Genomic DNA, 13,030 nt, shown 5'->3' with positions numbered 1-13,030 from the left:
AAGACCAGCCTGAGCTAGAGCGAGACCCCGTCTCTACTAAAAATAGAAAACATTAGCTGGCATGGTGATGTGTGGCTGTGGTCTCAGCTACTCGGGAGGCTGAGGCAGGAGGATTGCTTGAGCCCAGGAGTTTGAGGTTGTAGTGAGCTATGATGATACCACTGCACTCTTACCCGGGCAACAGAGGGAGACTCTGTCTCACAAAAAAAAGAAAGAAAGAAAGAAAAAGTGCATCCAGATCCAAAGCGATCCTGTCTTCCACCCAATCCACAGCATGGCACTGGATCTTAGAATTAGATCCTTGCCCCTCCATCTGCCTTTTCGCTCCTTGTTTTTCCTCTCTAGCTCCTCTCACTGTGTCTACTGATTTAGCTATGAAGGGCAAAGCTGAGTCATCTACTCTCTCTCTTCACCAGGGGCAGTCTGTTTTGTAGATTGCTTTCACTCATCCATCCCTAAGAGACAGCCCTTGGAAATTGTTCCTCAGTGCCCTACAAGGAACATGACAGAGATCTTTGCTCAACAGGATCATGTTCTACACAGACACACACAAACACGGATACACATGCGGGCTTGATCTAATTTCAACTTATTTCATGCCTTAAAAATCAAGTTGGAGAACCAAATATGGTACAAACCATATATCAAAGAATGCAGTGGAAACACAAACTATGTCTGCCCAGTCTCCGGAGAGCAGCTGTCACTCGAGGGTGTGCTCCATGGATGGGGTGGGCACCGGGATGGCACCACTCGGCTCTCGCCTTCAGACTTGGGAGCCTGGCTGCCCAGCAGTGTGGGCTCTCACAGAACGTGGTGCACACCCCAGGGCGAGTGAGGGGGCTGGGCAGCGGGCCCAGCGGAGGCGACACCTTCGGGATGGCCCGAGTGCTCAGGAGGCCAGGCATTAATTGGGTGCGCGGAGAGGGCGCTCCAACATTCATCCTTCACTAGTCAGCTCCCATGTGAGGCCCCGCTCCCGCTCCCGCAGGATGTGAGCCCACGCTCCTCTGACACTTTGTGAATCACCTGATAAAGACTTAATGATTGTGACAGGATGTCTCCTACGCTGGGCTTACAAAATGGTCACAAGCCTCGCAAGTCTTTTTGATAAACCTAGTCGGCCTGATGTACTGATGTACTTCCCCGCTCCCTGTCTAATTGGTGTAAAGTTTGTAGGCCTGAATCCCGTATCTTTCATCCGGCTTATTGCGTCCTCTCCTTTGACACGAGGTCAAGGTTCACATTCGCATCTGATTACCAGAGCGGCACTCATTAAGCGGGAGTCGGCCTTGTCCCAAAATGAGTAAGCTTGAGAAAAAACTCGGCCCATTTACTCAGCAGATTTTCGCATGTTTCGTGGCCTGAATGTCACCCAGCATTGCTCTGTGCTGAAGGGTTTCAGACATCTCCAGCTGATGATTAATTGTGAGTGATGGGAAATAAAATCCAGCAAAGCCAGCTGCTTGCCATGGTCGGCAAAATGACTCTAATGGATATAGGCTGCCAATTTTCCAGTTTTACTGGCGAGTCTTCCAAGTGTAATTAAGGGAAGTTATAAATGATATGGAAATCTATCAAGTTCCATTTATTTTCAGAGGACTCTTTCCCCAGAGACTTTTATCTTCAAGCTTATAGTATGCTTTGTTGTGCTAATGATTTAAACCACTTCTTATTTCTGATTAAAGCCCCCAATATCCTCCTACCAAGTTCTCTTCATTCCTTCCACAAAGATTAAAAGACATAGAACCTTCTCCTGCACATGCGCCCCAGCTGGAAAACATTTTAAGATGGGATACATTTGGCAACATGTATCCTTCAAACTGCAAACTGCCATCGCCACTAAGAAAGCTCAAAGAAAGTGCCCAAAGAAAAAGAGAAGAGAAAGGGGAAAAAGATCACCCAACATAAAAGGAAGCCCCCAAAAGTATAGACTTGAAAGCTGTGCTCAATACCAGATACTCATCAGAAGGTGGTGTAGCTCACTAATGTTATTTGATTTGGAATAAAAGCATGAAAATGATGGCAAAGGCCTAAAATTGGAGATGTAAAGGATGACTGCACAGTATTCCATTTCTCAATTTCATCCTTCAGAGCCACAAAATGGGGGTGATACAGTGACTGGATGAGATTTACAGTAACAGCTGTGGTCTTCCCACACAAGGGAGGCCCTTCTAATGGGCTGAGGTCTGTTTTGAACAGAAGGGTAGTAACAAAACAAGGTTCCCTATTAAGAGCGTGCAGTCATATTTCTGATAAAGAAAATGATGGGAGTCGGGTTTCCTTCAAGACAGACCCTACCCTCTTTTGTCGTCCAAACCCAGGGCTGTTTCAAAGGCCTTATCATTGAAATATAGGCCAGAGGACATAAATGGCATTGAGTCCCCCCACCCCGCCCCGTAAGCCCACTCTCTAGCAACTGTAAAGAATGCCGAGGAAACCGTGCCAGTGGCATATGGCTTTCTACTGTGCTAAACATTCATACAAAAGACAGGTTCATCAGTCATTGGAGTATCTGGATAAAAAATTAGCTCCTGATGGATGGTATTTTGAGCTTACCTGCTGCTAGTACATTACCAGAGAAACACAGGTTTTGAAACCCACATGACATTAGAAATTGCAGACCATGAAATACGACACGTGCAGGAGCACACAATGTACGCCAGATTATACAAAATAATAAATAAGCTATTTAAACCCTCTGCCTAAAATTGGGCCCGCTGCAAGGAACCCTGGGTCACTTCTACGCAGGCCAATTAATGCACAGCATCTGCTGTACAGAAGCAGGGCACCAAGCACTTCCGAATGATTTCGGCAATTAAAAGAAAACTGTTTCCTGCCTGTTCAGACAGCAACTGTTTCAATGCAAGAGTGAGCACCAAATCACTGCGTGCAGCTGAAAAATTAAGTCCCCTTTTTGGGGAAGAGGAGTGGGTGGGAGGGAGAATTTTTATGGAAAAAGGAGAGCCTTCTTTTGTTGTCCTACATTCTGTGTTTTTCTGCCAAATTAGACAGAAGGCTCGGAGGGCTGATCGGCCCTGCAGTCCCCTTCTGCGGTGCTGGGCCACCCGAAAAACACGGATCAATATCGGCCCTGCTGGCTACACCACAAAAGTGAAAGTCCTTCAATTACGTTGTTAAAGACTGTTCTCCGTAGAACGCAGGTGCCTGAACCGATTCATTTTAAGGCCCTTAGATCTGAAGAAAGGTGCAGTTCACAGCCACGAGGGAGGAGAAAGGCCCCTCAGACTTGGTGAAAAGGCACTGCTAGCATCTGACTGTAACCACGTCCCTCTCTGAGCTGGTGAGATAGGCTGGTACATATTGCCAGGTATTTCCTGAAGGAAAAACGTGCATTCACATCCCCACATCTTCGTGTAAAGCAGAGGGAGGCTGCAACTGTCACCAGATCACAGAGTCGGGAGGCGACCACTGAAGGCCTCTCCAGGCCAAGCACAGCAGAGGCTCCCAGGGCACACACATGGCTCCGGCCCTGCACCGATCCCTGGACAGGGGCTCGGGGAGCGCACAGGCTCAGGGTAAGAATGCAGAGTTGTGGCTAATATAAAACAAGTCCAGTTTTTCTTAAAATTCCTTAAAATAAAGAAAAATATTACTCCCTACAGCCTTCTAAGTTAGCTCAAAACCAGAGCCAAGGCCCATAGTTACAAAGAAAACCAGTCAAAACTGATGCCATTTACAGTAACTTTAGAAATCAGTCTGCATTCTCTCTACCTTTGTGAAATGTGCTCAGGGCTTTTTGTTTAGTTTTTTTTGTTTGTTTTATTCAGAAAAAATGCTTTATTACAACACTTCAAAAATTTATATGCCCAATAATCAGTTTGGAAATAAGATTTAAATAAATTTGCCCATTTTAAAATTTAGTATCCAATCAGTTTTAGTTCTGTTGCTAACCTACAACTGGAATAATGAAATGTGCTGTTTTAAAGGACTCAGTGAAATGATGATTTTAAAAAACCTTTATATATTTATTTATTTATTTTTAGCAAAAGAGAAGATATTTTGAATCTTGGCAAGGTTGAGAATGGTCATCTTCAAAAATGTTTAAAACAAAGATTATATCCCCTCTAATTCCAGGCAGATCATTCTTGAAAAATCAAATCAAAGACCAAGTTTGCATAAGACTCTCCTATAATATTTACTTAATTGATCCATAAAAATATTTTATCTTATATTGATAATTATCATTAAGTTAAATTATAAAAATTCCCAGATTGTTACCTCCAAAAAATTAACCCTACAATTTAAAAATAAATGTTATCTGGAAAAGATTAAAAGGCCAAATTCAGGAGAAGACAGGACAGGAATTAGACTGGGGAGAAGACACAGGGCGAGTTCATGGTATATGTCATGTTTTATTGTTAAGTGAAACCTGAGACACATGGTAAACGTGAACAGAGAACATAGGAGTGCTTGTTGCATCACTCTCTATAACCTTCTGTATGTTTGTAATATTTCATGATTTAAAACTTTAAAAATGTTAATGAATGCATGAATCTGTGTATACATGCTATGGAATACAATCTGAGGTTTGGGTGAAAAACTGGCATCATATCAAACTGCTTGAATAACCACTGTTATAAAATATGTAAATTTAATTATTACAGTTATTTTATGATTGTGAATCAAGGTATCCAGAAACTAGAAAATCTATCAAACAGCCAAGTGAGCTCCTTTGCCAGGGGAAGCCACAATTACTGTCACTGGACTGCACGGAGGCACATAAGCACAAAGCCAGAGGAACACACACAGCAGGAGAGCACGACCCACCCCTGCTCATCTACAATCCTCAGAGTTTAAGGAGATTTCAAATCTTGTTTCTTCAAGAAATGAAAAATAAAGGTCACTCGCCAAGTTGGCCATTTCCCCAGGATCAGCTATAAGCTCAGTTACACACGAGGTTTGAGACAAAGGGGACGTGTGAATGTCATGCTCTGCAATGGGGTACCTGTGTTCCATGGCCTGCTGTCACCCACCTGCTTAGGAGCCCTCCCCCCAAAGGAGCACACAAGGAGGGAAAAAAATCAGGGAGAGGTCTGGGTGTGCTGCCACCAATGCTTACAGATGTTCTGTTTTTATTGGTCCACCATCTAGACCCTTTTTTGCCTTAAAGCATTGTTCACGGGAGCAACAATCCCAAACACCTCATTGCCCTGCTAGAGGTCCGTTCCTTTACAAAGTGGATCTTCCTCATCTTGGCCCCACGAAAACAGCCCAAATTCTGTCCTACTAACATTGAATGGTCTAAGTGGCAAGAAGCAGCAGCAACAGGTACTTAATGTCAATCTATTATTTTACCTGGTTTCACTAACAATTAAGAAAGAAATGTAAATAGGTATACAGCCTGCTTATAGTTCGTGTCTCACTTAATTTTTTAATGTATTAAATAAGATGAATATTTTTGATGCAAATCTGAGATGACTGCAGAATCCAAACATAACTTGAAAGAATCTTAATTAAATGCAATACAAAAATATTTCCTTGGGTTGGCTGATTTTGTTTTGTTCCTGGTATCAAAAGTCTAACAAATGTGCTCATGATGACTTTATTTTATATTTTAAAGCCAAAATGAAAATTGTGTGATAAATTTAGCAGCTGTAAGTCCAATGTTAATATGTGGAAAAATATATTCCACCATTATTCTGAAACAATATATATTTTTAATATTTCTGTTTGAGAATATCATAAAGACAGAAGTTTAAAAACATTAAAACAAGTCATAAAAATGCTAACTTTGTAGAAGTGTTCCCAGTTTATGACAGTGTTTTATATATAGAAAAACAGGTACTGCAAAACATTTTCAGAAGGCATATAAAAAGGGCATGTAGAAAAGACATATACAATTCATCCTATCAGTTGTTTTCTGAATTAAATTTGTGGTTCTTCAGTAATCTACTCTTTCTTTCTTACTGATTTGTTTGCTAGTGCATTTTACTGCTTATAAACTAACATCCCCTCTCCACCTGTTAAAAAAAAAAAACTATTATACTATCATTTAAAAATGATTTTACTGCCACATTTAATGTTAAATAGCATGTAACAGACATTGAAAAAGTATTAGGAACTTTTGCCACGTGAACTCTAAAAAAGTACGTAGAATAAAACACAGCTTCCACGCTTAGCGAAAAGAAAGTGTTTCAAATGAATCAGTTCACAGACCTTGACACGCTAAGCTCCATGAGTGGATTTATTACTTCTAAACAGCCACCCCAAATCTCTTCTTTCTGAGGTTTTTAAACTCTATACAAATTGTCTACATCACAAAATTGATATTTTATGATTTATGTGATACTTTGGTGAAACTTACTATTGCCATGCCCACCATTCTAAGATTTGTCAAGTTTTACTTAAGCTAAACATAAAAATTACAGATCACTGAAATTTAAACTATAAAAAAAAATAACATTTCAAAGAAAAACAGAATACTTGTAAAGCTCTTAGTTGTTTTTTGGTCCTTGTTTTCCATGAAAATACACACAGATGACTGATTCCATTATCTTTCTACTGATAAAAGTGGAACCTCCTCTCAGCTATTGTTATTGCTGAGAAAAACACAACATACCCTGCAGTGTTAAAATAATTTAAAACCACAAAACTTAAAAATGACAAGTAGTATTTTCTTATAATGGCCTGAAGTGAATGCTGTGCCTTTGGTCCAAGGAAAGTTTCTCGTGTTTTAATTACACGAGGCAGGATTTAACTACAGCAGTTATTGTTAAGAGCCGACGATGAAACTTCTCACCCTGCACTTGGTTTCAGTATTAGTGGTTTGGGACATTTTTCCGAAAGTAGTAATTCAAGAGAAAACACTTTTATCAAAACACAATGGCACAGAATATGAAAGGAAGTTCTGCAAGGACCAAAAGAGAGGAATAAAAGAAAGCACACGCCCCACCTGCGCAGCCTGGGCACCGCGTGCAGACAGCGTTTGTAAGTAAGATGCAGGACAGCGAGGTGATGTGCCAATCCGCTGGGCGTGCCCCCACCGTGTACTCTGACTTTAAAGGAATACGTAAAATATAGGCCCCATGGCTCTGCAGTAACACATTTTTAACAGCTAGTTCTCAAATTAAACCATTCTTGAGTACCCGCATTTAATTATTGGTGGGTGTTTTCAATATCTGAGCTCTCGCAATGAACCAAGGACTAAAATCACATTGTTCCCCTTTACTAAATGCCTTGCTTTCCCACGTTAAATTATTAACCAGGAAATGCAAAGTACAAAGGCCAAACCCTTTCGGTATGTGGAAAAGCGAGACCCAGACCCGGGAGACAGCAGCTGGGAAGAAACAAGGCCGAGCGGATCTGGCCTCCAGCAGCCTCCGGTGAGGGCGCTGGGCATGTGGGGCCCCACTGCAATCTCAGCCTCCTCCCTGGGCTCCTCCCTCCACTTAGGTTTGGACTCAGGTGTTAGAAAGTAAGGGTTTAAGGAAAACATTTATTCAAAAAAAATAAAACCCACAAATGTGATTTTATAATTAAAGCCACACAATTAGGACTGACAAGCTCTGGCTAGCAGTATACAGACTATATGGCTTCCAGAAAAAGATTAAGAAAGAAAATGAAAAAAACAAAACAAGCCCCTCACATTTTTTACCAACGTACACATCTAGTCACCAGGAGATTCCACTGACTGATCATGTCCTGTGTCAGTGTGTGATTCTTAATGTCAAGGCCAAGGAGCTATCTATCCTCTTATGGCCTAATCCTGTAGAAGGAAGATGTATAAGGCAAATCCCTCCCCTATATTCAACAGACACACACATATAATTTTTATGTATTACTTCTCCCAAATCCTTAACACTCAGGTATTAGACAGTTTTAATGAGTGCTTTCTTCCAGGAATATCAATGCTTTCAAAATCAACATAACAATTGATAGCTTCTTAACCACTTTTATGCTTTTCCAGAAAAGCTGGTAGTTCTATTTCTATATCATCAGGTGAAGCAATTGTTAAGTCAGTTTTCCAAATTCACAGATCAATTTCAGGACTAATTGTTTAAACAACTAAAACTGATTATGTTTTCTTATTCATTTATTATAAATACTCTTCTGGAAGCCAATGCCAACTACATGATTTTTTCTCAATGTTAAGAGGATATTTTACCTTTATTAAAGAAATTAGGAAGCATTTTTAATATAATCTTTACAGGGAAATATGTAAACCCTCATGACTTAACTGAGATACAAAATGGAATCTCATCCATGAAAGACTATCGTGTATGGCTGCTATTTTCCCGTACATAAATAAAAATGCAAGTACTTAAGTGCCCTTAGAAACCTTCTGATTGCATCTTAAACTGTTTTCTTTTCACTTTTGCTGCTTATCAATAGAGATTTCTATCCATGTTCTAAGAAAATTTATGCATCCTACCAATTCAGCCACAAGTTATCTTGAGACTGAACATACAGGGAAATATTAACATAGCTTTGATTTGTGCTTTAATGTCACAAGATCAAGATGAAAAACTTCAAACTGTGATCCTAAATTTTATTTACTAAGTTAAGGAAGTGCTCTAGTACTGCAGAGATTACAGAATTACCGTTTCCTTAACTCTCCTTCCCAATTAATTAGACATTTATTACAGAAATAGTGCAAAAGGTTCATTATTGGAGGACTATTTCTTGGCATTAGTTCTCTAAGGATGCTTCAAGCACAGAGTACTAGAAAGTAAATAGCAATTTTAAGTGAAATACTTCCTGAAACACTGAATTTGCAAAATAACAGAATGAATCTGGCCTTACTTCTGTTTTTGTCCCAGATCATTTGGGAGGGGAGGTGCACAGAAGTATTGGCACTAACCTAATTCAAATGTGAAGCGGGTAGCCAAAGAATGCACCAAATAGATTTTGCTGTTTTGTGGGAGTCATATGGGTGAAGAGAGAACTGCAAAGAGTGTGATCGTGCTGTTAGCCATCGTTCTGGAAGGGGAAGTGTGAGACCAGCATGTCCTACTGAGACAGACACAGCCCTTACCACGTCTCCAGGCTTGACAGACACTGCCACCACCACTCCGGGCATCGGGGAACGCAGAATGCTGCTTGTGTCCTCAGCCACTTTCTCCAGCATAAATTCATTCAATTCTGCGGCAAGTTTGGTTAAGACACGCACGTTATACTTAGGGGGAAAAAACAAAACAAAATCATAAATGATTATAAATGATGAACTTTTCCTCAAAAGCAGCATTCATTCAAAATCAGTTTTTAGCTTTTAAATTGAAATTACAATAACATCCTTAAAGATCATATGGTTTTTAATTATTGTATACAACATCAAAATATATTTATTTCTGGCATATGTCGTGAGATAGTTATTTAAGAAATTTCTTGAAATAAGAACTATTTCAGTTATTAATTAAGGATAAATAATAACCATCCTGTATCTTTATGAAAATCATCTCAGAACTTTATGAAGAATTTTACTTGTATTCCCTTTACCGCTAACAAACTTATCCCAGTGCAGGCAAATCCCGTGAGCTGGTCAGCCAGAGGGATTGAGGCGGTGACACCTTGAACACTCGCCAGTAGATGGCAGCAGATTGCTGTCGCAGACTTCCCACACCCCTCCAGAGAGCTGCTGTACTACGTATCAATAAGTTAAGACAAAGGGGTTCAGTGTTCATTTTAGGCAAAACAATACACAAAATTTAATTTTTTTTTTCAGTGACATACAATATTGTATTCATGGTAGAAAAAGTGAGCTTTTCTTTTTAGGCACATTATGCAGTCTGAAGTAGCAAGATGGTGAGGATAGATAAAGATGAAATATAATGAGAATACCTTCTGCACTGAGAGACAATAACATCACGACTTTAAAAACATTGAGAGAAAATGATATCCACAGCCAGGTATTTTCGTGGCACCTTCCGTGGGTGGCTCTCAAACAATTAGGGGCACATTTGAGGCAGTTCAGTGAAACAACATTTCTAATAAACAGAATTTCTGTCATCTCTGTGAGCGAATCTGTGAGGCACAATTTGGTCTATCCAAATAGAAACAAGATAAAATGGTTTGAGGAAGCACGGCTGGGTGAGGCTGGAACCGCTACCTGAAGATTTCTGCACCCCTACCAGGTCCGATTTCTCATGGATGAGAAAGCAGCAGCATCGAGGCAGCTCCATTTTGTCTGGGGAAAAGCTGCTGAAACTCAAAGCCTCCTGTGGGCATCATAGTGGCAGGGAGGCACAAACAAAACATAATTCACCCTTTAATTCCGCGGGGATGGTAGAAATCCGTAAGTGCGCTCTTCACGGGGCCTATTGAAAAGGGGCGGGGGAGGGCCCCAAGGAAGAGCTTTGATGGCCTGGGTTCCAAGTGGATTTGCGACACTGTGACAGGCTGAATAATAACATCTTTTGCATGTTTCTTTACTCCTGAGTGTTTTGCAATCAAGACATACAAGCGTCTGCCAGTTTCTGAAGGATATGATCCTTAAGTGAAATTACAGTGCAAATAAAAGCTTTTTGCTTCTATTAAAATTCATCTGAGTCATAAGTGGCGACAGAAAAAAGCGAGGAGAGTGCATGCTGCTGTCAGTCTAATAAACGTTCTGGGCAGAGGACTATTTATCAACGATGAATTGTACCTCAAAGTCCTTCATTAAATCAATGGGGTGGGGGGAGATGGAGGGGACAGGGGAGAATATAATTGGACCAAATTGCACAGTTTTAGTATCTATGCTCTGTCTGCCTTGGACAAGGAAATCCAACATCACTTGAATCATCAGAGTCAACAAAAAGTTACTTTCCTAGTTGGCATCACCCTGGGCTGTTCCTTCTACGTGACTGATCAGCATTGTGCCCACTTGTTCTGTTTTCAGAATAGCATACAGATCCATTATTTTCTTATGTTTTCCACAATTTCACTTCAAAATGTGAGCCTAAGTGCTAAGATTGTACTTAGCTCCATTTCTCCCCAGAAATTACAAGATCCTGACTAAAACTGGATCCTTTTACTATTTTTATAATTTTCATATCTTTTGATTCCTTTCTCTGTAGGACTCCTGCTTTGCTTGGAAAGAGATGTAAAAGAGTCAAAAACTCAATGCCTTTAGATGCAGTCTTTGTTATTGATGAGATGTTCCTTTTCCTTTTGTATTTGTTTATTGTTCTTAAATCTGTTTGGGGGATAAGCGACTTATTGTAATTGCAAGTAAAAAATAACAACAGAGTAAACTCCTCTGGAGAGGCCTTGTTGCAAATAGTTGGCTTAGAAATGACCTTTCTGAAATAAAAAGAGGAGGCAGAGAGAGGTTCTCTTTTTAAGATTACCTTTGATGTTGTCCTGACCCCGTCAGCATACCACACAAACACGCCTTCTTAAAACAACCTCTTGGCTTGCCCGTGCTGCGGCGCACGGGGGCGCGTGCCGGGATGTGGCCCAAGCAGGGTGCAGCATATGGGCCCATCAGAATGAATTGCCTGGTGAGAACCGTAAAAGCTTTTTGATGCCCCAGAAAAGAAGTCATTTAAGAATGTACACCAGGGCTTTCAGAGCTTATGATCAAAACTGCTATTTATTGGCTTCTCTGAATTCTTCGGGGCACAGGGCAGCCAACTATTTGAGAGATTTCAGAAAAGCACCCCTACCAGGATCTTACGGTCCAAGTTCGGTTTTATGACGAGCATTTCAATATTCCTCATGGATTGTGCAAACTCCCCTGGAGAATTCTGATTGTAAGTGTTGTTGTTTTCAAGCAGATAAACCATGAAGTTGATGTTCTTGGGGTGGGAGTCCAAGATTTTAAAGTCTAGTTGACAGGACAGAGTAGCATGATCCCAGAAGCAGCCAGAAGGTGTTTTTTTTTTGTTTGTTTGTTTTTGTTTTTGCCCTGCTTAGGTGGGTCAGGAGACGTTGGCTTGAGTGATGAGAAGCTGCTTGTTGGTGAGGCTGGGCTGCCACAGAGCTGGAAGTTGATTAGCTCTGGGTTGGTCAGTACATGGAACTTCACTCTGCTGGATTTAGGGTGTTCACCAAACAACAGTCAAATGAATAAAAGATTCTTAAAAAAACACCCCCCCACCCTGTGTAAGTTAGAAGAGAGAACAGGTGCTCTCCAGGTTTGGCCTGGTCGGGCTCCTCAACCCACACACGACAATCAATAATGGGAGAGAACGAGGTGTTATCCAATGACCCAATTACGGGAAAGTGACCCCAGCCCGGGTCTCTAAGCAAATTTAATGTTATGGTACCTACAATATGAAACCATGTCTAACAAGAAAATTTCTCCCAAAAGTTTAAAAGAAAGAAAGAAAAGGAATTGCAGCAGACATGAAAGGATCAGGAAGAAAGCCGCAAGAGAGGGACAACTATAAGGATCACCAGTGGGATTGTTTTTAAAATAAACACACCGTCTCACATGGAACTTGATGGGGGGCAAATGCCAGTGTTGGGGGAGAAGGGGAGGCCAGTCATGGTTTGGGAGGGATGGGTGCTTTTTAACTGGACTTAGCCAACAAAGGCACCCTGCAAATGGGCACGCCTACAGCACACCTTGGTGCCCCACAGACGGTGAAGAATCATCCACTATGAGACACACTCCTCTTGGGTGGGTACACAAAACACCACCCTGCTGGTTTCTATATTCATTTAATACATGCACCTCCTTATGGAGTTTAAATCCATGTAGGTCCTTCCAAGGCCTCTAGTCATACCAGCCATTTTCCAGACCACACGTGCTAACGTGCTGGTGTGATTCTGAGGTCTATGTACTGGGTGAGGACTTCCAGTTTGCCTTCCAGAGTGGTTCACTTGTGATTTCAGAGCCTCTAGTGTGGTTCCTCTTCAAGTGGGCTGAGCTCCAGTTTCCATCTCTAAGTCTTTCCTCCAATAACAATTAGGATACATACAGTTGACCAACTGTGAATGTTTCTCCATGTCAACTGTTGGCCTTCTGAGTCAAAGCAAAGGCTGATCTTTGATTGTAAATCATTTTACATCAGTTATCTCCACATCCTGAAGCACTGGCCAAATACCGTACATCCACCCTCAGTGAATGAGGCGGCAGACACAT

At 41.1% G+C, this 13,030-nt stretch overlaps 1 protein-coding gene across 10 annotated transcripts in view; it reads right to left on the bottom strand.

Annotated features, from left to right (window-relative positions):
- The window catches only part of PCCA (propionyl-CoA carboxylase subunit alpha), a 360,250-nt gene that overhangs the window by 5,499 nt on the left and 341,721 nt on the right, over positions 1 to 13,030 (bottom strand). For 8 of the 10 annotated variants that reach the window (XM_069467606.1, XM_069467605.1, XM_069467609.1 and 5 more), the window contains one exon: positions 8,996 to 9,136. The exons of the other annotated variants lie outside the window; for them this stretch is intronic. In XM_069467606.1, coding sequence (XP_069323707.1) covers positions 8,996 to 9,136 — 141 coding nt within the window. The remainder of the gene's footprint in view (positions 1 to 8,995; positions 9,137 to 13,030) is intronic. 10 annotated transcript variants of the gene reach the window in all.

The sequence above is a fragment of the Eulemur rufifrons genome, chromosome 4, assembly GCF_041146395.1.
Source record: "Eulemur rufifrons isolate Redbay chromosome 4, OSU_ERuf_1, whole genome shotgun sequence".
NCBI lineage: Eukaryota > Metazoa > Chordata > Mammalia > Primates > Lemuridae > Eulemur > Eulemur rufifrons.
Note: the sequence above shows the minus strand (reverse complement) of the source record. Positions and strands in the feature narration are given on the sequence as shown.